Here is a 25,960-nt window from a genome sequence, read left to right on the forward strand (position 1 = left end):
CCAGCACCGAACCGGCCGCTGAAGTGGAGGGGAAACGGAGAAAATCGGCACCGGAAGCGTCGCCTGCTTTTCGCCATCTCTCAACTGTAGCAGAGGAAGGAATGAGAAGAAGCAGGAACAACTGGGAACCTCTCTGCTGGTAAGCTATATATAACCATGCATGCCATGGCGTCATCGCCCAAGAGAAGGCCCAGCAGGCCGCTCTGCTTGCTCTCCCCGCTCGGAAAGAAGGCCCAGGCCGCACCAACTACCAAAAAAAAATCCCAGAAAAGAAAAGGAAAAGGAAAAACCAATGAAGCAACCCAAAACGATCAGTTGGTGCAGGCGACGGCAGGCAGGCTTGGACCCTCCGTTCTAAATTATAATTATAAGTTATTCTAATTTTTTTGAAAGTCAAACCATCTTATGTTTGATCAAAATTATAGAGAAGATCATAAAAATTTATAGTACCGAATAGATATACAATGAAAATATATTTAATGAAAAAACTAATGGTACTTATTTAGTATCATGAATGTTAGTACTTTATTGTATAAATTTGATCAAACTTGAGATATTTTGACTCTCAAGAAAGTTGAAATGACTTATAATTTGGAACGTAGAATTTTCTTAAAAAAAGAAAAGAAAAAATCAACCTCACAAGCTGAGGAGGAATTGTGCAGGTGGAGAGAGACTAGGTCTCGTCTTGTAGTGCAGGAGCTACTCTACGTAGCATCCAATCCAATAAGTGGCCAACTGGGCGGACTAACACTGCTGGGCTAATGATCAATTTAGGCGTGCTAATATTTTAATTTGCCTGATCATTAGATGACATAAAATATGGGTAGCAGCTCGTTGCAGATGACGAAACTTCATTCATGACATTTCTAAGGAGGTGAGTCGTGAGATATGTAACATGCATGCTCGTACCGCTACCTTTTTCTTGTACATTTGAACTCTCTAAGACTTTTAATTATTAATGTAATAACTTGCACTATTATCAGAACTGATTATTTTGTATTATAGCTTGAATGTACCCTACCCTTTTCTTATACTGACAATAAGTTACGAGATAATAAAATCTGTGTTGGTGGGTCATCTAAGCCCACCGCCAGCACAGATGGGACGATCTGTGCACAGTGCTCCCCCGCCGGCCCGTCGAAGCTTTGTGCTGTTGGGTGCCAATCACGCTCGCCAGCACGCTAATTTACTTGTGCCAGCACAAATCATTTCTGATGTAGTGTGCGCAGTGTTATATTAGCATGGGGACATGGATTTCAATCGAGGAATAACAATTTTTTTTAAGTCAGTAACAAGCTAGTGAAGGACAACGTACGCCGAACGAGCTGCATGCAGAGGCAATTCGCCATATCTTGTGACGTACGCACGTTCATTAGTAATCCTGTGGCTCTTTGTATAGTACTTTGCTTCACGGGGAGTATAGTAATTTGTTCTTTTACTCCCCAAGCAGGCAAACTACGACAGCATTGCAATGCACACAGGAGAATTAGATTCCACCAAACTTTATTAGTACGTTTGTTTTCACCCTCTTGTCGTGCCAAGATCTATCTACAAAGAAAGGTTTACAAGAGCCCTATCTCTAGAATTACAACAATTCAATCTCCTGGCCGGTTACAAGTCATGCTATCTGTTACATCGTTTGTTTAACAGTTCGGACTAGGCTCGGGCTGGATCCCTTGCTATATTGTGGGAGTGCAGTACAGTGACTTTCCTTCAGCAAGTTAGAGAATCAAAATCGATCAAGGCGAACTTCATTGTGCATGTTAACACTCAAAGATGCTGCGTCAACACGATCGTTGAAGGAAAGATGTGGTGGAAGAAATTTGAATATGAACCGACAATGAAAAATTATTGAATTCCATGCTGGCTGCGAGTAGGCCGCTGAATCGTGGACCAATGCAAGCGAAGCGATCGTGAGAGCAAGCAAGGAACATTCCTAGCTAGAGCATGCGTCGCTCATGTCGCCTTGGCTGGAGTTTCCTTTGCCGTGTGCTCTGCCTCTGACCGTGACCGCACCGCTCTTGTGTGCATGCTGCTTTGCATCATCATCGCTGCCGCGTTGTTTCGAATCGGACTCCAGCAGCTCCCAGCCGTGTGAATGAATTCGAAAAGGAACCTTCTTTCCATATAACAAACTCGCGTCGAATTCAAACCTTTGATCATCATCTCCGACTCCGATCGCCTCCCCGCGTATCCAATTCAACAACCATAACTACTCCGCATATAAACAGCCGCCGCTGACTCCGCCCGTATCGCCTGTCTTGTTGCAATCTCGCACGCCAACCCCGGCGCCATGCAGTCGCCGCCCTCCCCGCGCCGCCGCGGCAGGGCGCTGCGCCTGCTCCTCCTCCTCGCCCTCGCCGCCGCCGCGCTCCTCGCCTTCCTCACCTCCACCCCGGCACAGCACTACGCCTCCTCCGTCTCCTCGTCCTCGCCCGCGCGCGCCCTACTCGTACCGCCGCCGCGCACCAGCAGCAGCAGCAGCAATAGTAAGCGCCTCACCCTGCGCGCCGTCCGGGAAGCAACGTCGACGCCCGCCTACCACGGAGACCCACCGGACGCCGTCCTGCTCCCGGACTGGGAGGTCCTCGTCCTGCTCCGCCCCGGCGCCCCCGCCCCGCCCGGGGGCAACGCCACCTGCGCCTTCCCAGGCGGGGCGGCGTCCCCGGCTCGATCGCTCGGGAGGATGCCCGCGTCCGGCCGCCGAGCATACACCTGCGACATGCCCAGGCCGGAGCGCCGCCACAAGCCCTTCCGCGCGCCGAGGCTGATCGCGACCTCGATGACCTCCTCCGACGACCAATCCTCCGAATCCCAGTCGACGCCGCCTTTGATGCTGCTGCGCTGGAGCGGCCGCCTCGTCTACGACGCCGTCGCGCTCCACAGCACCGGCGACGTGCTCGTCCTCGCCAAGGGAGTCAACCCGCGCCAGGGTGTCAACCGCAACGCCTCCGACGTCCGCTGCGTCTACTACCGCGATAATAACAACGCCACCGGTAGCGTCGTCGCCTCGCTCCCGGCGTCCACCTCGGCGCAGCAGGTCTTCCGCTGCCCGCCCCCGCCGACCACGACGACCGACGACCTCCGCGTCACGCTCGCCGTCGCGGACGGCGAGCCCATCCCCTCCATGGCGACCTACAGCCCTCCATCCCCTACGCCGACGGACGAGAAGAACAAGAAGGTCGCGGTGTGCGCGTGCACCATGGTCCGCGATGTGGCCAAGTTCCTGCGCGAGTGGGTGGCGTACCACGCGGCCGTGGGCGTCGACCGCTTCTTCCTCTACGACAACGGAAGCCAGGACGACCTGGAGGGCCAGGTGCGCCAGCTCAACTCCGCCGGCTTCCACGTCTCCACGCACCTCTGGCCCTGGCCCAAGACGCAGGAGGCCGGCTTCTCCTACGCGGCCGCCGTGCACCGAGATTCCTGCGAGTGGATGGCGTTCGTCGACGTCGACGAGTTCATCTTCTCCCCGAGCTGGGCTCCATCAAGCAAGCCGACCAAATCCATGCTCCGCTCCATCGTCGCCGCCGTCGAGCCGGATGTCGGGCAGGTGACACTAGGTTGCAAGGATTTCGGACCCTCGGGCCAGACCAAGCACCCCGAGGAGGGAGTCACCCAGGGCTACACTTGCCGGAGGCGAGCGGAGGAGCGGCACAAGTCGCTCGTCCGGCTCGACGCCGTGGACCCGTCACTGATCAACTCCATCCACCATTTCGAGCTCCGGCCGGAGTTGAGGTGGGAGCGGTCTCAGCAAGCCCGAGTGAACCACTACAAGTACCAAGCTTGGGACGAGTTCAAGGTGAAGTTCCGCCGCCGCGTGTCGACCTACGTGGCGGACTGGACGGACCCGGTGAACCATGGCTCCAAGGACAGGACGCCAGGCCTAGGGTTCGAGGCGGTCGAGCCGGCCGGGTGGGCGCACAAGTTCTGCGACGTGGAGGACACCTTGCTCCGGGACGTGACCCGGGGGTGGTTCGGTGTTGGATTCAGCAGCAACAAGCTTCGGCGACTCGGACCGCCAACTCATTACAGCAGCTCATAGCAGCAGTTGGCATACTACTAATTCAGCATCAGACACAGAAAGGTACAGGTTATACAAAAATAGATCAGGTCAATTAATTATATTGTTTCAACAGGCGGATCGAGTTCGTTGGTGTATTTTTTTTGTTAGGTCGTAGGAGGAGGTGTAACTTCCATGTGAGCATACATACTTACATGCCTTTCTTGTTGCAGCGGATTGGCAAAAATGTGTACAAAAAGCTAACCAACTGTTTGTTCATTCATTCTTTGATTTCTTTATTCTATAATCATCATGCATTCATGCATATGCTTCCATGTGATTGGCCGGTGGAATCAGCATTGTGTGATGTAGTTGGCATCAGCACATATGCTCACGTGTATGTGATAAGTACTTGTTCTCTCGTCTTGAGAAAATAGGGAGATCGGTGAGATTGTCGTACCTCATCCGATCCGGCTTTCCAGCAGCTTTCCATCCGAAAGCTCAAACAAACGGTAAGCTCTTTTCGAAAGTCAAAAGTCCACGGACGTTATGATTATAGGAAAGCTCAGAAGCAGTGAACTATGAGCTTTCCGCAGCTTTCTACGTTAAAGTTGCGAAAATTACTCACCTAATATCGTTTATGTTGCGAACCGATCATTTTTTTTTCCTCGGCTCCATCTCCATCAGCGTCGTCTCCCTCTCCTCCGGTCTTGTGGTGCCTGAGCCATGACCGGCGTGCGCCCCTCCTCCGCCCAGATGACGCACCCCTATGCTCCGTGCAGGCAACGCCCCTTTGTTTCGCCCGGCCGACACGCCTTCCTGCTCCGCCAGGTCGCTTCCTGCTGGCGTGAAGGAGCGCGGGGGAGGGATGGGGCGAGCTCAGCTACGGCTCCCAGCCAGCGCGGAGGAGCGCAGGGGCAGGGGTGGGGCCACAGGGGAGATCCTCCACTCCAAATCCCTCCCGCCGGCGCAGCACCCCTCCTTCCCGCCAAATCTCGCCCGCCGCCCCTCCTCGACCCCTCTGACGCTAGGCGCTGCACCGCTATAGGAGCGTGGAGCTCCCCAGCGTCCCCTCCTCCGTCGGTCTCACCTCCAGCCGTCCTGCCCCTTCCTTCTCCCCGTCGGTCTTGCCTTGCAGCCGTCGAGCAAGGGCAAAGGCTAACAGATCCGGCCGGCATCCAAGGTTGAAGAAAAGCCTAACATGTGGACCCTACAGAACAGACACTCCATCCCACCATTTCAAAAGCTAGGTTGCCAAACGGTGTTAGCTTTCCAAAAACCAGCTTTCAGAAAGCCACCCTTCTAGGGAGCAAAAGCTAAAAGCCAGCTTGCTCGAAAGTTTGGAAAGCTAAAACTCAACAAACAGAGCCTTATTCACCTCGATGGAAGGGGGCAAAGTACATGAATGTATCACTGAAACGGCAATTGGTGGATGCCTGGTGCTCCAAGACCCGTGCGTGGACCGGCCCTAGCCCCCAAAGACCCGTGCGTGACCGATTTTCAACCAAGTTGCCTCTGCAGCTTCGCCACTAACGTTATCATCATAAACTCCAAGCAACAGCTTCTACTCATCAACCCCAACTTATTTAGGACCACCTATCATTGTATCATTATTTTCCTTTTATTTATTTTTTTCCTGGCCCCCTCCTCTCTCTTTGGCTCCTCTTTCTCCCCCACCGCCCGCACGGCTCCCCTCTAGCCATCGGTCATAGAGGTACGGAAGTACGTCAGCTGCGAAGATCTTTCTTGCGCTTGCGCTGTCACCGTCGCCGCGGCAGGCTGCTCCCCAAGCGCTCACGCTACAACTGCCGGTCGAGCTGCTCGTGCTGAATCGAAGGAAACACGGCTCTGAATCGGAGCGAATCAAGCCCGGGCGGCGGCAAGGACCTTGTAGAGCTCGGGTGGCACTTGATTTGTCTACGAAGTACCTCGAGCCGATGTTGGGCAAGTGCCATGGAGTATCGGCCATGGGAAGGAGCGGTCTGCCGCAACCGAGGTCAGACACGGATTCGAATAGTTGATTCTGTCCTATTGCTTGGGGCGGTGGCGAATCCGCCTGATCTTAGGCCGCCTGCTCCTTTACATGCACCGACATTGGTAGCAGGGCGGGCTCAGGCCACCACGAGCTCGTCGAGATTTAGTGGAGGTTGCACGGGCAAGAACAAAGTTTGTGCGAGCGCGTGAAGCAGAATGGGGAAAGAAACAGACAAACATAAAAGTAAAAGTAGGAGGGCCTTCCTTCCCACCCGTGGGAGGAGACTGAGTGGAGAAAGTAAGGTAGAGATCCGAGTGGGAACACTGCTGGACCCTTGATCCTTACTTGAGTAGGAACCTGAGTATGAGCATTGTTGGTGTTGCTCCAACCTCTCTTTTTTTAGTCCTCCCCTTTGTGTAAACTCGGCAGCTATAACAGCAAACCCGAGTAACCCAGAGCCCTAATCCGTCCACCGGTGGTAGCCACTGAATCTTTCCAAATTTCAGGTGCCTGCTTGCTATTTAGTTAGAAGGCGTGGGCTTTTCTTCTCTAGTGACTTCAGAAAAAAATTGAACCATTTCATTCTGCAACTCGTGGGCCCCTAGATGCTCCTTGCAACTTCACACGGCCCAGTACATACAAATTCTTCAGCCAGTTTAAGAGCCCATCACGTAAAGACGGCCCCATTTTCTTGCAAAGTACATGGGCCGAATAGGATGGTTGCAAAAGCCTATTATTATAGCAGGCAGACATGATGATCACCATAATGCCATTGTAATCTCACTATGCCATTGTAATAATCTCCAAAAGACAATACGCCATATGTGATGTCCCTTCCTACATGTCATGATTATGAATTGGATGACAACTACTGTACAGTGCTTCTGGTTGTAAATCTCACCCACTTTTTTGTGGCTTTAAAACCGGCAAAAATGAGCGGGCTGCTTCCATGGAATTTTGCCGCAGTTTCATACATTAGAATACACAGTGTAGAAATAGAATAGAATAGAATAGAATAGGCGCATCCATGCATTCTAGACCATTATGGTAGCAATCACAGAAGGTACATTGGCTAGTTGGCAGGAAATGCTGTTGTTGGTTATTGGCAAAGCGGTAGCGTGCATCATCGGGCATGGTGACAAGAGTAGTAATTGGGTGCCGACATGGTAGGTTGGAGTGACCCCCAACCTATGAGCACTTGTGTTATTGCCCTTCTAATTTTGCTGCCCCACAATAAATGTTTTAGCTACTTCCATTCCATCCTTATTTTTCACAATGAGAAGCTAAGCTAAAAAAAACACAAAATTAAGGGTGCGTTTGGTATAGCTCCCAGAGCTGATTCTCTGTTGATTTCAGCAAAAGTTCTGCCAAGCAGTTTTTCAGGGAGAAGTGATTCTCTGCTGATTCTGTAAAGTGATTCTTTGAAATGAACTAAGAGGCTGAGAGTTGGAAAAAGTAGCTTCTCCTGATTACGTGGAGTGATTCTTCATCCTGATTTTAAAAGTTTACGCTAGAGAATCACTTTTAGCCACAGAATCACTTCTCTCAGAGAATCAGCTCCCATAGAGAATCAGAATCAGATGGAGTTCTACCAAACAAACAAACAGACCCTTAGTTGTTGCTAATTTCTGACGCAGCATGCAAAAAAAACAATGCAGAATCCTATCTTATTAGAACTGTAACTTAATAACACCTTTTCTGCAAAATATGGACAAGGCGTGACTTCTTACATATCGATGAGACAGATAAATGGTGGACAGCCACCATATGAAAATTACACTAAAAATATCTAACCAAACAAGTGCGGGATGACTATTCTTCTCCATGTAAACCAAATAAGTGAGATCTATTCTTCTCCATGTAAACCAAATAAGTGAGATGGAGTCACACTTACCCAAATCCATCGTCCTAAGCACTTACCAAACGCAGGACCACGGCCGACCACGGCCCCCTGAAAAGGTCCGCAGAAACCCAATATCCTGACTTTGCATAAAGCTTCACATGATATCTTAGACTTTGCTGTTGGCCATCAAGTTTAGTTAAACATAATGGTAACGATGATCTTTACTTTAAGAGCTTTATTAGTTGGTATGGCATCTCATCTACGGAAGCTCTATCAGGAACTATGAACAGTGTATCCTTTTAAACACTGTATGGCCTGGTATGTCAGTACCATGACGGCACCTACAGGTTATTTAATTCTAAACAACGGCGGCGTCTATGTTACCACAAGAAAACCTTGTGACTGTCATCTCTAAAAGATGCACGCGCCGCTGATGTTTTTTATGAATTGGTAGCACATCTATCACAGGAGGGGATAAACATGAACAGAAATGACATCGTACCTGGAAACGGATAGAGTAGATGACGAGTGCCTGAAAACCGCCGTGTAGCCAGGCCGGGCCATGCTATTCTTGGAGCTCGACACGTGTGAGCCACCGCAGCCAACTACCCACGCCCCTGGTTGATCATACACGGAAACAGGGGTCATATATTGCTTCGAAAGATCAGGTCGTTGTTTACCGCTTTTGTTTATCCCAATCCAGCACGCCCCTGGTTTTGTTGAGAGATGGATGAGTTCCCGGGGCCTGCAGAAGCAACAACACTCCAATCACGAGTCGGAATAGAGGAAAGCAGAGTGCTGCTGCCTGTTTTCAGGTGGGGTGCTGCTAGAATCCCATCTAACTGACAGTAGCTCAGTTGCTGTTTTTTTTACACATGTACTATGGTTAACAGTATCTCAGGAACAAATGATGGGCCAAACTAGAACTGTCCTGAGATTAAGTACTAAATATTTCACCAGATATAGAAGACGTCAGTGGTAAGGAAGGGGGCCCTAATCAGGAACTCACATGGGAAGTAATATAACCAGGTAACTGAACAGGATGGAACTCTGACAGAAGAATGACAGACTGCAGAGCACCTGGTTGGCGGCCAATAATGCGAAGACTCTGTGGGCTCCTTGTGCTTTCGCTCTCCTTCCAACCTTCTCCCTATAAATACAGAGGCATGCGCACAGAGAATCATCAGGCAAACACAAAAGATATAGTTGCGAAACAAGCGAGTTACTTACAACCAGCTAAGGAGTAGAAAACACCTGAAGCCATGTGCATAGCTGCATGGATTTGGCAAGCTCACCCTGTGCACCAGCTCCTGCTCCTGCTCAACAGAGATGAGTTCCACAGCAGGTACATGATCTTACTTGGCTTTATTGATGTTTGCAGTACCCAATCTGGATGTGATAACTCTGCTGTATGAGGTCTGGTTTGAAATTGAGTAACCGGTTTCCCTCCCGAGTTGCATATTCACTTATATGCTATGCAAACTCCCCTTACATGCTTGTTAATATTGTTCAATCACCAGTTTTCATAAGCAAAATGCTATTAGAGAAACCTATAGAAAGGTTAACCCTGCAAAACAACAGTGCTGTCTGCTGGGTGCTCAGTTTCAGAGCTTCTCTGTTGTCCTTGACAAACTAATGCAGGCCTACAAAGGCAGTAGGATGGTGGGGAGAAGGCTCAAAGAAGATTCTTGGAGGCAGGGATGTGCTTGGTGGAGGAACATGGATGGGGTGCACCAAGGATGGCAGGCTCGCATTCCTGACCAATGTGCTTGAGCCAGATGCCATGCCCGGCGCACGAACTAGGGGAGACCTGCCCCTCAGGTACCTGCAGGTATATAGCAAAACATACCAAAAGCTTCCTCTAGATCATTGAAGTTGATTGAAGTCTTTATCCAATGGCTGAGTCGATGTCGGTGATGCAGAGGAAGATATATCCCTTTCAAGTACAATCCAAGTTGGTGTTTCCCAATATCTTTTTCTTATCACTATCGACCCTTAGCAGCTGATTCAATCACTATCTGACTTTCCTTTGTTCTGACAGTGATTGGAATAGACAGTAGACAGTGCACATAGAAACACATATGCATACCCCATTCCCAGTAGAAACCACAACTTTACCTTTGAAAACATTCATTCTAATACAACTGAGAACTATAGTATGTATTGTAAGAAAAAAATATGATTTATTACCATGAAATTATCTTCGACGTATCATTTCTCCACAAGAGCAAGCATAATCGTATGTACCGTGCAGAGCAACAAGAGCCCACTTGAAGTTGCAACTGAAGTGGCAGAAGAAGCTGATGAATACAATGGCTTCAACCTCATACTAGCTGATCTAACCACAAATATTATGGTCTATGTGTCAAACCGGCCCAAGGGGCAGCCCGCGACAATTCAACTCGTCTCACCAGGACTCCATGTGCTGTCCAATGCAAGGCTAGATAGCCCTTGGCAGAAGGTAAGCACAGCTTTTTCATGTTCAACTCAAAATTTGTAGATAGATAAAACTCTCAGAATGCCTTGCAGATAAAATCCATAGAATGCTCTTATTTGATATAGCTGGTAGGATATGCTGGTGCACATCTAGAAATGCTGAATGCATGAGGTGTCGTTTTAATGATTTTGTCTTTAGATGCCCTGAAACTATGGATCACAAAGCAAACACTGAGCTGGGAGAAAAGTGTGAGAAAGCTACAGCTGAACCATCTGAAGTACTTAAACAACAATGCATTTAACTCAATTTATAGCATAGCATGTGCAAGAAGTAAGATAAGATGATATTGCATTATTGCAAGCTACTCTGTCTCTTAGGGACCATTCATCCTACCAAGATGTTAGACCGTTATTCATGAAGACAGTGTGTTGGTACCTGAAGGGATTTTTTCTCTCTCATTGCTATGTATGCACTTGTAGGCAATTCGCCTTGGCAAAAACTTCAGGGAGCTTCTTATGAAGCATGGTGATGATGAGGTTGAAGTGAAGGATATAGTTGAGAGGCTAATGACTGACACTACAAAGGCTGACAAAGATACACTGCCAAACACTGGTTGTGATCCCAACTGGGAGCATGGTCTGAGCTCCATTTTCATCGAGGTGCAAACTGACCAAGTGAGAAAACAATCTCTGACATGATTCCAGTTACAGTTACATTCAGAATTCAACTAGTTGAAAAACTATATCATTTGGCCTCTCATTAATATTTGTGTATCAAATACTTCAGAAATGAACTTGTGAAAATCATCTCACATAATTCTGTTTTGGTGAAGGGGCTCTATGGGACACGAAGCACAGCAGTTTTATCAGTGAACTATGATGGTGAAGCTAGCTTGTACGAGAAGTACCTCGAGAGTGGTATATGGAAGGATCACACGGTGAATTACCAGATAGATTAAGGGTCGAACTCGAAAAGCTGGCAGCCTCAAATAAATACAGAGATGAAGCAGATGCAATTGTGAATGTCATTCTTTCCATAATCACCTTCACGGTGATCTAAGATCCCCAAATGATACCGATTAAACTATTTATTGTAAGCAGATTTGTGACTTGAAGGAAAAAAACTATCAATCAAAAGGTTGATTTTTTATTAAAAAGATACAGACTTCAAGTCAGATCAATTTTCTTGGCCATGTTTACTCCAGATCTTAGCAAGCTATTAAATGTTGAGAGTTGTTGCACTAAAGGTTAATCTGTAACCTAACTCAATTGTAGATGCTAGTACCTATTTAAGGTACTGAAATTATAGAATATGCATAAAGAAATGCATCCCGTGTACCTCATTTTTTTCAATATGTTCCAGTAGTATCGGTCATGCAGATAGAACTTTTCTGTCCCACCAGACCGGAGTGCATAAATGCTAGCCCATAGCGGTCTTGAAGGCCTGAAAACATTTACCAAGAGACAACAATACAAATATTCTTGTGCAATCTGCAGTCAAGTGCAGACATACGATGATATTAGCCAGGATATCTTAGAAACTTCAACGAGGATCACATAGTAAAATCATAGGATTCAATAAGACAGAAAAATTCACGTTTGCCAACATGAGTATACATAAATATTAAGCTCTTCAGTCAAAATTTGAGCTTGTAGACAAGTAAGCTAGAAAGAATTGTAAAGCTTAATATTACACCCCAATAGCTAAATACTACACCCTCTCTTGTATCGTCTTGTTCTTCCCTGCTTGCTTCTTCTCTGCACGGTTTGTCTTGTTGCTCGCGGCACTGCTGCGGTATCCATCTCGTGATAGTCCTCTCATGAACAATCATCTTTTCCAAACAATCTGAGGACCCACACTTGTTCTCGGCGCTGATGGTGAGAACAAGTAATGTCTTGGCCACACTGCCAGAAGCCCGAAGTTTGCAGAGTAGATCAGACCACACCTGCAAGGAGCCACATCTGGTGCCAAATGCTTTGCCTTCTGGAACTACAGTTACTGCAAACTCCGAGTGTACAAGTGCCGGATGATGACGGTAAGCTACAAAATCTGCACCGTACTGCTTTCCTGACCTCACAACCCAATTCTTGAATCTAAGGTGCTCATACGCCTTGTACATCTCCGGGAATGGCTCTGAGATGGAGTTCAAGAGATCCCACAGGTCCCCTTCACCCATCCGCTTCTTGTTCTCCGTTTCGACTGCGATGCACCTGAGGGCATGGCAAAGGAAGAACACCTCCTCGGGGCCTAGCTGGAACCATTGCCTCTCCTCTCCTGCATGTTTTACAGACCCAAAGGCGGCGCGGTTCAGAAGTGCGGCTTGGTGTGGTCCTACCGCAAGAATCGCATCCCCGCCATCCACTGATAATATCGCCACGGCTTGTGAGTCCCTCAGTGAAGCCTGGAGCTCAGCAACTATCCTCGACATGGGATTGGCCGCTGCGAGAGCTGCAAAGTCCTTGCCGTCCTTGCCCTTCTTCCATCTCGGACCTGGCAAATCCATAAGCTGACGACACGGCATGAGACTTGGTTCGTAGCAACGATTTAAAGAGCACGCAATAGTAAAAGGGGATGACATTGACATTTTTTTTTAGTTTGGATTCGTCGCAAGCTTGTGGAGTGAAATCAAGTTGGGGTCTCGCACAGATGGCAGCAGAATCTAGCTAATGATGTACTATCTCAGTGCGAGATTCAGTTGGAGAAATCTATGTTGCTGTGGAATCAATCAACCAATCCAAGCATGAGAGAGGGGTAGGGGCTCACCTGGAGGCCGGAAGTGCAGAGGCTTATGCTGTGGCTGCGCCTACGCGCGGAGCTGCACGGCCTCCAGCCGAACACAAGAGGCTCACCGGACCAGCAGCGGCCCGCCGGCCACCGCCAAGGACCAAAGCAGGGACGTGGGCTACTGGGCTGGCGGTTTGAGTCTGAAATAATTAATCACGCCGCGAAACCAGCACAAAGAATCCGCGTGCCGCTCCAGCTCCGGGCATAACAATAATTAATCAAGGATGAGATGTTCTTCTCTACCTCTTCCAGAGCCTAACAATTGGGCAAGACCAAACATTTACAAGCTGTGTTGTCATAATTTGATAAAGAACTCAAAAGAAGCATTATCACCGGCATGATTTGAGAGTACCAGCTTTCAGGAGCATGGAACAAGGGGAAATATAGATCGCATCCTAACAAAGATAAATGGAGCAGTATAGGAACATGGTACCAACTCCACATTTCCTCCAACAATTTAGTTTAACTAACCAGTAATGATCTGGTCCATTAAAGCATCACGACGAAGGGTTAAAGCGGATGGAGATGGAGTAGACTACACACCAGTCGCCGTGAGGGAATTTGCCGATTGGGTATGGCTCCTGTGCCGCTGTGGCCGTCCGCCGTCGTGGAGTGCCGGCGTCGCCCGTCACGGCGCCGGCCGGTCGTGGCGTCGGGCGGCCGCGGAAATACGCAGCCACGCTGGCACTAGGCTCGGCTGCTCCCGCTCGGGCGTCGTGCGTGAGGGCGTCGTCGATGTCGGGCGGCGCAGCCTCGAGCAGAGCCTGGAGAGTGGAGAATGGGCGGGTGGAGTGGCGCCTAGCGGACCGCGGAGGTGGAGCAGCTCCTACGGCAGGGTGTGTCAGCCACCAGCGGCGCGGAGAACCCCTCGCCTCCCCTGCTGGCTGCGGCGGCGGCGGCGTCGTGCGGCCGAGGCGCCGACCGCCGATGGAAGGAAGGAGATGCTGCTGCTGCAGTTGCCAGTTGGGCCTCCCTCCTCTCCAAACAAGCAGGGTGTGGTACTGGCCTGGCCTATAGATGGATGGCCGGCAGCCCAGCAGCCAATAAGGCAACAGGCCCAGTACCTAAAAAATGATCAAAATATTATTCAGCACATGTTTATTGCAATGTTTTAAATAGCGGACAAAATGTGCATTCTTTGTACGTACCTTCCCCGCAGGCCACGACCTCATTCTTGTTTTACGTAATATAAGTCTACTGCATGTTTGTAATAACCACTTAATGGACCCATGGAATATTTCCCTGTTCCTAGGATAAATAAAAATAGTATAAAGCGGTAACGATTTAGTTTAACAAAAACATAAGTTGTCACTACTGTTTTGGCAATGAAAAATGATTTTCGTATATGGAGTAACCTTTTACTATTAAGCTAATATTATTTTATAGATATTGTTCGTCAAACCGTCGTATTGAAGAACGTGTTTGTATCTTGAATGGATTTGTACTTATGATGAGAGAAACCGTCGTATCTTGAATAGATATTGTTTGTATCTTGAATGGGCAGAATAACATTGTCATGATGAGCCCAGCTAGCTTCGACAAATCCAATGTCCTAGCATGGTTGGGTGATTATTGTTCTCTCTCTTTTTTTTTCCACGAGGATTGAATTTATCCTCCTTTTCGGCTTCCTACGGCAAAGTTGTTACCTGTTACCCATCTTGTATATAAGCACCACAGCATCACTGTTTCTTAGATTGGTTATCATGTAGTCATCAACAGCTTTTGTTTTGTTTGGAATTGATTGAGGTGGCATTTTCAAATGTGCTTGTATATTTCTATTTCTGGCGAATACGGTGCGTGCCAAAAGGATGGAGTTATTATATAAATAAAAACTTTGACCCCTTTTGTATTGTACACGTAAGGACGTAGACGAGGACCATCGGAACCTCACGCATAGTGCCACAACATGTATCTGTTCCAAATTGGTCATTCCTTGGACACCAAGAGTCTTTTTCCCCCATACTTGTGGCTAACAACACCTTTGCAGCTGTAGGTGAAGGACTACTACAGCACCCTTGGCTGGATTACAAATTACACAGCAATGCAGTGCACATTTTTTACCGCAAAGATCAAAGTAAAAAAAGCACAGCTAATCGCAGATGAGAGGATTGAAAGAGCAGTAGCACGTGAGACGAGTGAAGGGAGAGGCGCAGTAATCCCCCGGAGGCAAAATGGGGGGCTCCAAAACCGCAAACCAGGCCAGGGTTTGTGTTGTAGAAAGCACAGCGAGAAGCACAGCGCGCTCAACCCCGCGCCCCAGCCAACCAGGCGCCCTCTCGCGGATCGCTGACGTGGCCGAAAATATCCTGGACTGGCTTGCGGGTCCAGGTTGTCATGGGCAGGCACACCAACGCGGCCCGAAATTTTCCAAAATCCCGCCCAAGCCCCTGCAGCGCCGGTTTACGAGAAAACCCCCCGGGGTCCTCCGGAACCGCGAATACCCCCTCCACCACTTGTACGCGGGCGCCCGTAGCCCTAATCAGCGCTGGGAAGGTGCGAATGACAGGTCGGCCCCACCTGGTACCGGCCCCACTTGTCAGCGGGAAACCGGTCACCCCGGGTGAGAAAAGTTTGGCGTCGGTACTCAAATTCAAATTAGGAGTTGTGTGCGGGCCCTCGGGGGCGGGGGGGAATCGCAGATATGCCCTCGGGGGCGCGCCTCCTTCTTATCCCCTCTCTCTCTCTGCCTGCCCCTGCCCCTGCCCCTGCCCGCCTCTCTCTGTCTCCTCCCTCCTTCCCTTTCCCCTCCCAAGGCCAGGCTTGCCCTCGTCTCCCTCCGGTCCAGGTGAGCCGCCCCCGCCCCCAATTCGCCCTCGATTCGCCGCCGTCGCGCCCGATTCCAAGCGGGATTCGCTCCGCCCCGCGCGGATCTGACCGCTTCCCTCGGTGTCTCCGCAGGAATCCGCCATGAAGGGGGCCAAATCCAAGGGCGCCGCCAAGGCAGATGCCAAGTAAGAACCACGCCTTTGCTATCCTGGTTTTCGATCTGTTCGGCGGCCTGCGATACGTTCGATTTCTATGCGTTACGACGCCGTTTTGACTTTTTTTCGTCTTTGGTTTTGCAGGTTGGCGGTGAAGAGCAAGGGAGCGGAGAAGCCCGCCAAGGGCAGGAAGGGAAAGGCCGGCAAGGACCCCAACAAGCCCAAGAGGGCGCCCAGCGCCTTCTTCGTCTTCATGTGAGATCCTAGCTGCTTACCTTTTTTAGTTTTAGGAAAAGTTAGTTTTTATTTCGGTTGGCCGTGGTTTGATCTATTTCTGGTTAGGGAGGAATTCCGCAAGGAGTTCAAGGAGAAGAACCCTAAGAACAAGTCTGTTGCGGAGGTAAGTTGCTAAAAATACCAACCTCTTTACGCCACCTTTATGATAGTAGCTGCTTTGACCTCGTGGTTAATTATTTTTGCGGTCCTGGTTCTACTTTTTCAGGTGGGAAAAGCAGCCGGTAACAGGTGGAAATCCCTGACAGATGCGGTAAGCTTCCTCTGCATTCACCGCTTCCTAGTTGCGCTGTGGTTAGGATTGAGTGCTGATCCCATGTGTTTGTTGTTGATTACTGCAGGACAAGGCTCCTTATGTAGCCAAGGCCAATAAGCTCAAGTCGGAGTACAACAAGGCCATTGCCGCCTACAACAAGGGCGAGGTACACTCCATTGCTTCGCTGTCATTCTTGCTCCTGCTCACAGCCCATTGTTATTCAATAGTACTAAACAATCATTCATGTGTTGGTTTGTTCAGAGCACTGCTGCCGCCAAGAAGGCTCCTGCCAAGGAGGAAGAGGAGGAAGATGAAGAGGAGTCTGACAAGTCAAAGTCCGAGGTCAATGATGAGGATGATGACGAGGGTAGTGAGGAGGTATACACATATCTGCCTTTGATGAGAATGCTATTCTGCTCATGCTTTTAGAAAAGTTGCATTGGTATAGGCTACTCTAGGTACTAGCAGATTGAATTATTATCTGACTAGTAGATTTTACTCTCTTGGTAGATGCTAAGTATAGCGGTGGATCTCCCTGTTGAGATGATTTGTCCTGTGGAGGCTAAAACCTGCATTGCATGCTGTGTTTGCAGGAGGAAGACGATGACGAGTGAACTCAGCTGAAGATGATGTGCTCCACTGAACGATGGAGTGGTGAATGCAAAGGCCCCGTGGCGGGAATTATAAGGAGCCTATCCTATCTACTAGAATTATTCAGTTTCACTTCACATCGTGATGTTTTACTTTTGTCGTCCTATAACGGATAGCGCTCCTTGTTGGCGCCACCGGCGTCTGGCGGGATGCAATGCCCCGCTTGTTACCTAGATTACTGTTTCCATCGTCATCGGCTAATATTGTGATAATATCAGTTTGGGTAATGTTAGATGAAGTAATCATTGTTGTCTTTGGTTAGTCTCGGTGTTGTCCCGCTCCATGATGCTTGGTTTTGACTGGCGCTGTGCTTGGTGACATATATGCCTGTTTTTGTTGTGGGATTCGTTTGGGTTGTTGCTGCACTGCTGCTACTTTGGTGCAGTTGGTTTGCAAAGTTGCAGTCGTGTGTCCAATTGCCGTTTCAGTGATACATACATGTACATGACTGCACAAGGTGATGGGTTGAATCTTTGCGGAGGAATGGAATGGAATGGGGGTGGCTAATGATTGGTGTGGTGGTGACATGCAGGGGCGGTTGGGGGTAGCATCTTTGCCCTCTTTGGTAGGTTTGGTTTATAAGAATGGTTCGGTTGTGAATTGTGATGTGTTGTGGTTAGCCAATTTAGCTTTTCCATTTGGCAGGAAGGATCATGATAGAAGATGCATGTGTGCAAGGCTTTTTGTAGTGGCTTGCGCTTCCGTATTTTGATTAACGACCAAATGGCTTTGTTGTGCTGTCAGAGGAATGGCTTATTAGAAGCAATGGTACCTAGCTTAGTGAAGCGTAGCAGCATGAAAATTCATCATGGTAGGAAGCAGCTGCAGATGGGGCCAAGTATATAAAGAGGGGGCACCTTCTGTAAGGTTTCCTCAGTTCTATTATCCATCGGTCTAATGCACTGGCTCATCTTACGGAGGGAAAAAGCAAATATAGTCCGAGGTGGTTGGATCTTTAGTTACTTAGTCAGGACTAAAATTCATGTTACATCAAATATTCGATACTAACTAGGAGGATTGAAATGAGCTAATTATAAAACTAATTACACATATGGAGGTTAATTCGCGAGATGAATCTATTAAACCTAATTAATCCATCATTAGCACATGTTTACTGTAGCATCACATTACCAATCATGGATTAATTAGGTTTAATAGATTTATCTCGCAAATTAACCTCTATCTGTGCAATTAATTTTATAATTAGTCTATATTTAATTCTCATAATTAGTATCTAAACATGTGATCATGTGATAGAAATTTTAGGAATTCCAATAAACAAACACCCGTCAGTTGGTCTTCTCGTTGTTCGCCGCCTCGACACATTCCCCGGCATCGTCCCACACAGAAAGAAAGAGCGTGGAGCCCCGGAAACTTTCATTGTAAGTTGGTATACGTATGTATTTGATGCATGCAGCCATTTAGTATTTGCGAAGCCTGAGAAAATGGATATACATCACGAGGGGAAAAACTAGAGAGAGAGAGAGAGAGAGGGAGCATCACATCACAGATTCACAGCTCTGTCTCTCTTGTTGTTGGTGCTACCGCTGGGAAGGACCACGTGTGCATGATGCATATATGTCCGTTAGGGTAATGGGCCCACCTGGTGGTGTCCTAGTTCCTGTCCCCCCGTGTCGAAATTTTACAGCACAGCAGTGAGCAGCAGAAGAGGCTAGCTAGAACGGTCGAGTCAGGCAATGATCATCAGCCCAAGCTGTCCCATCCATATCCCATTCCATCGGTTTTGATTTCAAATTGCGGATTACACATGCCAAGTGAAATGAATCCACTCTGCTCTGCTCCTCGTTTAATCAGCATCAGGATCAGCATGCATCCACGCCCACTCTTCCCCTTCCTCTCTCTTTTGAGCTTGAAGAGAAGGAAGATAAATAATTTTTTCTACCACCCCTTTCAACTTCGGCCTCCGTAGCATAGTGGTAGTGCGTTCGCTTCGTAAGCGAAAGGTCGCGAGTTCGATCCTCGCCGGGGGCTTTTTTATTTTTATTTTTTTCCTTATCATTTGTTTGTGCGAGGTCGTGCGTGGGACTACCTGTCCTCTCCCGCTTGTTTGTGGTTTGGACTTTGGACGTGACGCCAACACTTCAACTCCTTTCTTTCTGAATGAATTGATGAAGGTTTCCTCTCAAATGCAAATTCCTAGCAGCAGCAGCAGCAGCAAGGTTGGTTTCAATTCAATTTTAAGCACCGCAGCCTTCTCTTGTGCATCTTGTTCTACATTCAGGTACACACACGGCCGTCAATGCTTATCCTCCTATCCCATTCTCTTGCATTACAAAGCATGCATTTTGTTCCATTTTTTCAGTAGATGCCATTCTTCAGCCTTGTACCACTCCGCTTAACAGAGAGATAATCCGGTGTTTTTCCTACACTACAACTACAGCTACAATGCAGATGAGTCATCATCATACTAAGCCATCCAGACGGAGGAGCAGGGGCACTGCAGAGAAGGCGGCATCCAGAGAGATCCCCATCCAGCCACCGCCGAACGTCATCGCCCGCCTCATGGGCATCGACGCCATCCCGATCCCGATCCCGGCGCCAAAGCCTGCGGCCATCGTCCAAGCGCATGCGCACCCAACCAGCTGCCTCAAACCACCTGCTACCGCTAGTGGCGCTGAAGCCAAGGTCATCTCGCCTCGCTCCGCGCCCTTCAGGCAAGCCAAGTGCAGCCTGCTGTCGTACCGCAGCCGGGACCTGAATGGAGATTCCAGTTCTTCCAGGCATCATTGCCTGAAGAAGATGAGGGTGCCCGGAAGATCGCGCTCGCGCCAGCGCCGCCGCCATCCCCAGGAGGACCTGCTTCAGAAGATCAGGCACGATTTCCAGGCCGCATGGCAGCAGGCGTCCAATGCAATGGACAGTTGTTCGGTTACTTCTGCAGCGCGGCTACCGACTACAAGCAGCACTCATCTGTTGGACGGCAGGTGCATCCAGATGATCGCGCAGGAGAACCTGCGCAAGCAAAAGATGGCGAGATATGGTCTTGCGAGCAGCATGGCAATGGAGGGTGAGAATTCACTCAAGAATGCTATGCAACAAACTGATGATCCAAAGCCTGAAGAGAGGGTCATAACAGTACTGAGAGCAGGGCCCTGTGCAGGTGCAGCAGCATCTGGAAAATTCAGAGATCTTGAGGGGGCAGACAAGGATGAAGAGTTGCTGCAACCGACAACGATAGTGCTCCTCAAGCCAAGTTCTGATGTAGATGCTCAAGAGGGTCAGGAACCGCTGTTTGGTTTGCCAAAAGTGACGAGGGATGGCAACATGAGCAGGTTTCTTCAGGAGGTAAAGGAGATGCTTCAGCAACAGCTCAAAGCGAATGCCACGAGCGACCTCAACACAACCACCTGGGGAACCGAGCCAGAGCAAATCGCTCGAGGCCTTGCAAAGCAGACCAAAGAAACTGTCACCAAGGATCTTCTCAGTAAACGATTCTTCCGGTCAGAGTCCTTCCGCGGTTTCAGAAGCGACCGCAAGCGCAAGGAGGCTACTACAAAACAGGCATCTCCAGAGCATGTCAGGATCGTCACGAGGAACCATCTAGCTCACAGGATCACGAGTGCCACACCAAGAGCAAGAACCGAAACAGTATCGTCGTCACCGAAGAAAGACGATGAAGAATCAGTGAGCTCCTCGTGCTCCATCACAAGTAGTGAAAGGGTCAGGTCGTTGGCAGATGTATCTCCGTCAGCGTCAGGCATTGGCTTTGGCGACGAATGCCAGATGAAGCACAAGGATGACAGTACTGTGTCGTCAGCACGGGCACTATTCCGGTCGTTCTCTGCACCGGAGTTGGGGTTCTCCCTAGGTATTCTGTTTGGGGATGGCAGTGTGAGGAGCGCAACGCATGAAGCTTCAGGCATGGCTTCTGAAGGTTCTGCAGCGATGACAAGCAAGAACCGTACTAGTTTCGGCTTCATCAGGGGGACGGTCTCAAGCTTGAGGCACAGCTTCAGCCTGAGAAAGAATCTGTTCAGGAGGAAGACCCATTGGTCGAAGAAGACGTCTCTTGTAGAGCTCCACCCTCAGATGGCGATTGGCACGGCACCTCCGTCTCCTGAAACTTTCAACCTGTTCAAGGTTGCGCAGGCAAGTAAAACACTAACATCATATCCCTTGCTTGGTAGGAATTGTTACTGTTTCACCCATAGAGAAATGGACTGACTGAAAACTCTGCTGTCTTTGGCTTGCTGTTAGGCTAATCTCACCGAGTTGCCTCCTAGCCCAGTGTCCCCACTGGAGGGCCACAGCTGCCGCCATTTCTTCAGTGACTTGAACTGCACCTTGCCAGGTATGACAAGGCTGTAAATTAAACCACAAACAGTTCTGCTGAGCTTGAACTGCCGCCATGTCTTCGTTTGTTTTTTTAACACTTTTGAACCTAATCGTTTGCAGAACTGAGCCCGAAATGTGTGTCAGAATTCGAGGCACCTGCCAGTGAATTATCATACAGGACAGACATTACTGGTGAAACAGCATGCAACCAAGACAAGGCCTACATCAGAGAGGTCCTTGTTGCCGCTGGCTTATACGACGACGGGTCATCGGACAACAAGGCCAATGCCAGGGTGGACTCCATGGCCAGACCGATCTGCGACGGCATCTTTGAGGAGGTGGAGGACATCTACTACTACCGCGGCAAGTATTGCGATGATGCCATCGGCACGTACAACGACGCTGGAGGAAATGCAACGGATCACAGGATGCTGTTCGACCTTGCCAACGAAGCATTGCAGAGCTTGGTGCAGGGTGCGAAGACCGGTTCCTCGCTGCGGCAATGGATCATTGACAGTACTGGTGTGTCGCGAGGGAGGAGGCTGGTGGATGATGTGTGGCAGCAGGTCACTGATCTCGACGAAATAATGGACATGTTCTATAGTAGCAGCATGCTAAATTTATTTTATTTTTTATTTTTACCGAAGCTTTGTTTCTCTCAAATTTCAGGTGCAAACACTGAGGAACCCCCAGATGCAGGAAATGCAGACAATAGATAGCATGGTGGCATATGAAATCCGGAAATCTGTGTGGGCTGATGCTTTGTACGAGGATGTTTATGTTGTTGGGAGGAAGATTGAACGTGCCATCTTTGATGAACTGGTTGAAGACCTCATGGTAGAGGTTTTCATCTGATAAATCCGGGCAGATGCTTTCATCGATAAGTGACTTGAGCTGCAAAGTTTCAGTTTCAAAATAAGAGCATCAACAATGCACAAGTTGCATGTCTTGTTGAAATAAATTCTCCACTTTGCTATTGGATAGGCTTTGATTGTCTTTGTGTGTACCCTTTACCTTCAGAATTGTTTAATTTCTTTTTGAACAAACAGGACGGTGCAAGTTTTTATTGATGTAGCGGAAAAAAATACAAGACTATAATCCTGAAAGGTCATAGTTAAAATTGTTTAATGAGCAAATTACTTACAAATGTTCCCTTCGACGGTTGAAAAGAAAGTTCAAATAGCATTTAGCAGCAAATATTTCCAATTACTCCCAGAGTTAGTCATTTATGTTTCGGATATCAACAAAGTATTTACACAACTTCTACAGTAACACATTACAAAATCTAAAAAAATAACAACATTATAAAATTAATTCTACAAAAAATCTTCGCGGATGACTTTCTTTTCGTGTTCCTGATCTCGATGAGATCCCACCAACAAATCCACTACCTCAGGCTACCTCTCGGTAGATTGTCGGTCTACGCACTGACACCATGGTTGTTGAATGTGTGCTAGACGGAGTGCAAAACCATACACATGTGAGCCCGTGGCAAGAACCTTGTTAAGATGGAGTCGCAAGCTGACACCGTTCTTCCATACTATAGCGAGGAACAATCACCAATTAATAAGAAGATCCATAAATGAAAAGAAATAATAAACCTGTAAAACCAATGGCTCAAATGCATTAGGACTTTGTCAATCTCGAGATTTACTAACCGAACGGTGTCGGGGTCATCACCATTAAAGACTGGGGTCATCATCAGTAATTTAATCATTGTTTTTGGAAAATTAATTGCGATCAGCTGACCCCAACAAAGCGGCCTAGCTCCGCCCCTGCTAACCCTATCAATGTTCATAGTTCATAGGTCCGAGCAAGCATGTGTAAGTGTTTGTTTCTATAAAAAATATTCTTCTAGAGTACAATTTCTTGATGCTCCTCTTTATTTGGAGATATTTGCACGTTTCATAATTGTTTTGGAAGGTGAGAATTTGACCAAGGGGACAAAATTCACGTGTTTGAAAAGTGCAAATAAAATCATGCGTTGGAGTCCCTTCCTCTCGTCACCCCGAGCTCTATGGTTCACATTTAAAACCTTGTCATGTCCAAAATATAGGTATCTATAGGTATTTTTTTTAAGTGGAGGGAAGTATAGGTATGAATTGGTTTTTTTAACAATGTACTACTACTATGAATTGTTGATAAGAAAGTTTTTTTTTGTCAATGGGTTTGAAATTTGGAATAACAGAGAGTTTGATGATACTTGAAAGAGAGGACGGGCATTTAAATGTTGTTTGTGTCGGAAAACTGGAGGAGCAATGCTTTTGCTTGGTGGTGAAAAGAAACAATAAAACTGTGGCTCTCAAGCCTGATCTGTTCCTCCTCCTCCGCCCCCGTGGCCTTGGGTTTTGGGATCCCCTCGCCTCGTCTCGTCGCCTCTTCCTCCTCGCAGCTCGCCGGCCTCCTCTTCTTGCCACAAAAATCCACTCCAAATTGCCGCCGATCCCCGTACACCCGGCGCACCCACAGGTAGGGTTTCTCTCCCCCTTCACTCTTATTACCAATTCGACCAAGTTTTCGATGGTTCTGATGCTAAAGGAACCATTTTTATTTCCCCTGCTAGGGCCTCTCCCCGCCTTGCCTGGTTCGGGATGGTCGCGCAGATTTAGCTGATTCAATCGCTGGCGGCGTTCGATCTTGCGGTGCCCCGCCGAGATGGTTTGAATTGTGATCTGGAAATGGAGCCGTCGGATCTGAACACCCACCTGCCGCCGCGGAAGCGGCTGCTCGCCGGGCTCAGGACGGCGGCCACCTCCTGCGACGCAGCCGAGCCCCTCCCGTCCCCGCTCGCCTCCGGCGATCTCGCCGCCCGCCTCCGCGAGATGGCGCTCGCCGCCAACGCCTCGGCCTCCTCGCCCGAGGAAATGATCGAAGCGGCGAGGGCGGCTGCGGAAGCCGCTACCGATGCGGCCGCGGCTGCCCGAGCCGCCGCGGCCGAGAAAGCGGCCGTGGCCGCCAAGGCTAGGGCCGCTGCGCGGGCTGCTATGGAGTTCCTCGATTCCTTTTCCAGGACAGGCACGTCCAGGAACGGCCTCCAGTTCAAGGTCAAGTCGAGGAAGAAGCATGTCCAGGTCAAGATGTTGTACAGGCCCAATGGAACCCTGGGGGATGCTCCCAAGCCTAGGAGGCGCAAGCAGTCCGATGAAGAGATCGCACGCAATTTGCACCGTGCCATGAATAGCTCACCGAGGATCTCTCACACTGGACCACCCAAGAGGCCTCGCGGCAAAGCCGGTGATGGCAAAGATGGAGCCGCCCCCGGTGAAGGTAACAGGGAAGGTCGTGACGATGCTTGCAATGGTTCTTCAACTCATGCGCCAATTGAGGCTGGCGGTGGCTTATCTAATGGATGCTGTGAGGAGAAATCTAGCGAGACAACTGTTCCATTGTTCAAGCATGGGGGTCCTGATGATGGTGGTGATGACCCGTCTAGGCATGCTGCAAAGAGTAGAGGCGATGTTACTGATAATGGAGTTGGCACTGGAAACTTGAGCGCTGCTCGGAAAGTGAAGATCAAGAGGAAGGAATTGCTTCTGAACCAACATAACAATAAAGAAACAGAAGAGCCCAAGGAAACAGAACCCTCTGTACAACCTATAGGACAGGATGAGCCAAAGACGAATGGAAATGGAACAGAAAAGCATGGGAGTCCAGCAGATGCAAAGGCCCCAGGTGACGGCACGGCGTCGATGAAGATTACATCTGTATGGAAGTTCAAGAAGTTAAAAACGTCACACTGTTCATCCGACAGCAAGGTGTTGCACAACGTGTGTTCCTCTCCTACAGCAGCCGAAACTTCAGCTTCGGTGAAAGCTGATTAGCGAGGTACCATAGCGTATAGTCGGCAGATGCTTGTCTTAGCTATGCTTGTTGTGAGATTTTTGTATGTTGAAGTGGTTATTCGGACCAAGAGGGAGAGGAGGTAAATCTCTCTCGGTAGATCTTGCCTTTGCTTTGATTTTTTATACAAATGTGCTTGTTTTATGGTATATAAGTGACAAGGTATTTCTACCGTATTGTTTCTGTTCCACCCTTCCCATTTGATGTCATTAGTAATAGGGAGTGTGACAAACCCATTTAGTTGTACCTGTTATGCATATCATCATTCTAATAAATGGCACGCTGTAACCAATGGTCTTCATATACTGAGCTTGTAGTAGTTACCTCCCTTCCCATGATTCATTTGCTCCCTTGTGATTATGATGCATATCTGTTTTGTTCCTAAAATGTGGAAGATTGTGACAACATGCAAGAGATCTGTGTATTTGATCGTAACTACTAGTGAACATGATTGCTTTGTTATGGTAGAATTAGAAGTTATGTGTTATCAAAGGAATGTACTAACTAATAATACCTTCATGATTGGTGTGTGAGTCTGTTTGTGCTGCTTGTTACATTGTAGCTGCAACAGCTATGCTCCTAAAATGTGCATCCAAGTGAAGTGATTTGGTTAAACTCTGGAGCCCTTCCACTGAATTGGCTGCTTTCCAAACTTTGGTCGTT

At 48.6% G+C, this 25,960-nt stretch overlaps 6 protein-coding genes and 1 non-coding gene across 8 annotated transcripts; 6 read left to right on the forward strand and 1 right to left on the reverse strand.

The window, feature by feature from the left end:
* The first annotated feature begins 2,085 nt into the window (after positions 1 to 2,085).
* On the forward strand, positions 2,086 to 4,325 carry LOC117853723 (glycosyltransferase family 92 protein Os08g0121900). Its single transcript, XM_034736008.2, has one exon. The coding sequence runs from the start codon at positions 2,294 to 2,296 to the stop codon at positions 4,040 to 4,042; it is 1,749 nt and encodes a 582-aa protein (XP_034591899.2). The 5' UTR covers positions 2,086 to 2,293; the 3' UTR covers positions 4,043 to 4,325.
* A 4,669-nt stretch (positions 4,326 to 8,994) lies between these two features.
* On the forward strand, positions 8,995 to 11,435 carry LOC117853046 (uncharacterized). Its single transcript, XM_034735400.2, has 5 exons — positions 8,995 to 9,163; positions 9,460 to 9,649; positions 10,073 to 10,279; positions 10,735 to 10,929; positions 11,088 to 11,435. Exons 1-5 carry the CDS (start codon positions 9,081 to 9,083, stop codon positions 11,211 to 11,213), a joined length of 801 nt encoding a protein of 266 aa, XP_034591291.1. The 5' UTR covers positions 8,995 to 9,080; the 3' UTR covers positions 11,214 to 11,435.
* A 377-nt stretch (positions 11,436 to 11,812) lies between these two features.
* On the reverse strand, positions 11,813 to 14,044 carry LOC117853045 (probable tRNA-splicing endonuclease subunit Sen2). Its single transcript, XM_034735398.2, has 3 exons — positions 13,583 to 14,044; positions 13,019 to 13,294; positions 11,813 to 12,761 (listed from the first exon to the last, which is right to left on the reverse strand). Exon 3 carries the CDS (start codon positions 12,756 to 12,758, stop codon positions 11,892 to 11,894), a length of 867 nt encoding a protein of 288 aa, XP_034591289.1. The 5' UTR covers positions 12,759 to 12,761; positions 13,019 to 13,294; positions 13,583 to 14,044; the 3' UTR covers positions 11,813 to 11,891.
* A 1,672-nt stretch (positions 14,045 to 15,716) lies between these two features.
* LOC117853235 (DNA-binding protein MNB1B) lies at positions 15,717 to 17,255 on the forward strand. Its single transcript, XM_034735616.2, has 8 exons — positions 15,717 to 15,824; positions 15,938 to 15,990; positions 16,105 to 16,215; positions 16,303 to 16,360; positions 16,463 to 16,507; positions 16,596 to 16,676; positions 16,772 to 16,888; positions 17,104 to 17,255. The coding sequence occupies exons 2-8, from the start codon at positions 15,947 to 15,949 to the stop codon at positions 17,122 to 17,124; spliced, it is 477 nt and encodes a 158-aa protein (XP_034591507.1). The 5' UTR covers positions 15,717 to 15,824; positions 15,938 to 15,946; the 3' UTR covers positions 17,125 to 17,255.
* A 17-nt stretch (positions 17,256 to 17,272) lies between these two features.
* Positions 17,273 to 22,433, forward strand: LOC117853233 (uncharacterized). 2 transcript variants are annotated; one of them, XM_034735611.2, is made up of 5 exons: positions 17,273 to 19,403; positions 19,563 to 21,271; positions 21,380 to 21,473; positions 21,578 to 22,023; positions 22,127 to 22,433. In XM_034735611.2, the coding sequence occupies exons 2-5, from the start codon at positions 19,568 to 19,570 to the stop codon at positions 22,310 to 22,312; spliced, it is 2,430 nt and encodes an 809-aa protein (XP_034591502.1). In that variant the 5' UTR covers positions 17,273 to 19,403; positions 19,563 to 19,567; the 3' UTR covers positions 22,313 to 22,433. The 2 variants fall into 2 exon arrangements, with proteins under 2 accessions (XP_034591502.1, XP_034591506.1); XM_034735615.2 differs by lacking the exon at positions 17,273 to 19,403 and having other exon boundaries at positions 19,424 to 21,271.
* On the forward strand, positions 19,082 to 19,153 carry TRNAT-CGU (transfer RNA threonine (anticodon CGU)). The gene has a single exon. It is a non-coding gene; the product is annotated as a tRNA-Thr (tRNA).
* Positions 22,434 to 23,733: 1,300 nt separating the features above from the next.
* Positions 23,734 to 25,598, forward strand: LOC117853310 (uncharacterized). The gene is made up of 2 exons (XM_034735705.2): positions 23,734 to 23,926; positions 24,021 to 25,598. The coding sequence occupies exon 2, from the start codon at positions 24,136 to 24,138 to the stop codon at positions 25,276 to 25,278; it is 1,143 nt and encodes a 380-aa protein (XP_034591596.1). The 5' UTR covers positions 23,734 to 23,926; positions 24,021 to 24,135; the 3' UTR covers positions 25,279 to 25,598.
* Positions 25,599 to 25,960: the final 362 nt, after the last annotated feature.

This window comes from Setaria viridis, chromosome 4, assembly GCF_005286985.2.
Source record: "Setaria viridis chromosome 4, Setaria_viridis_v4.0, whole genome shotgun sequence".
Lineage (NCBI taxonomy): Eukaryota > Viridiplantae > Streptophyta > Magnoliopsida > Poales > Poaceae > Setaria > Setaria viridis.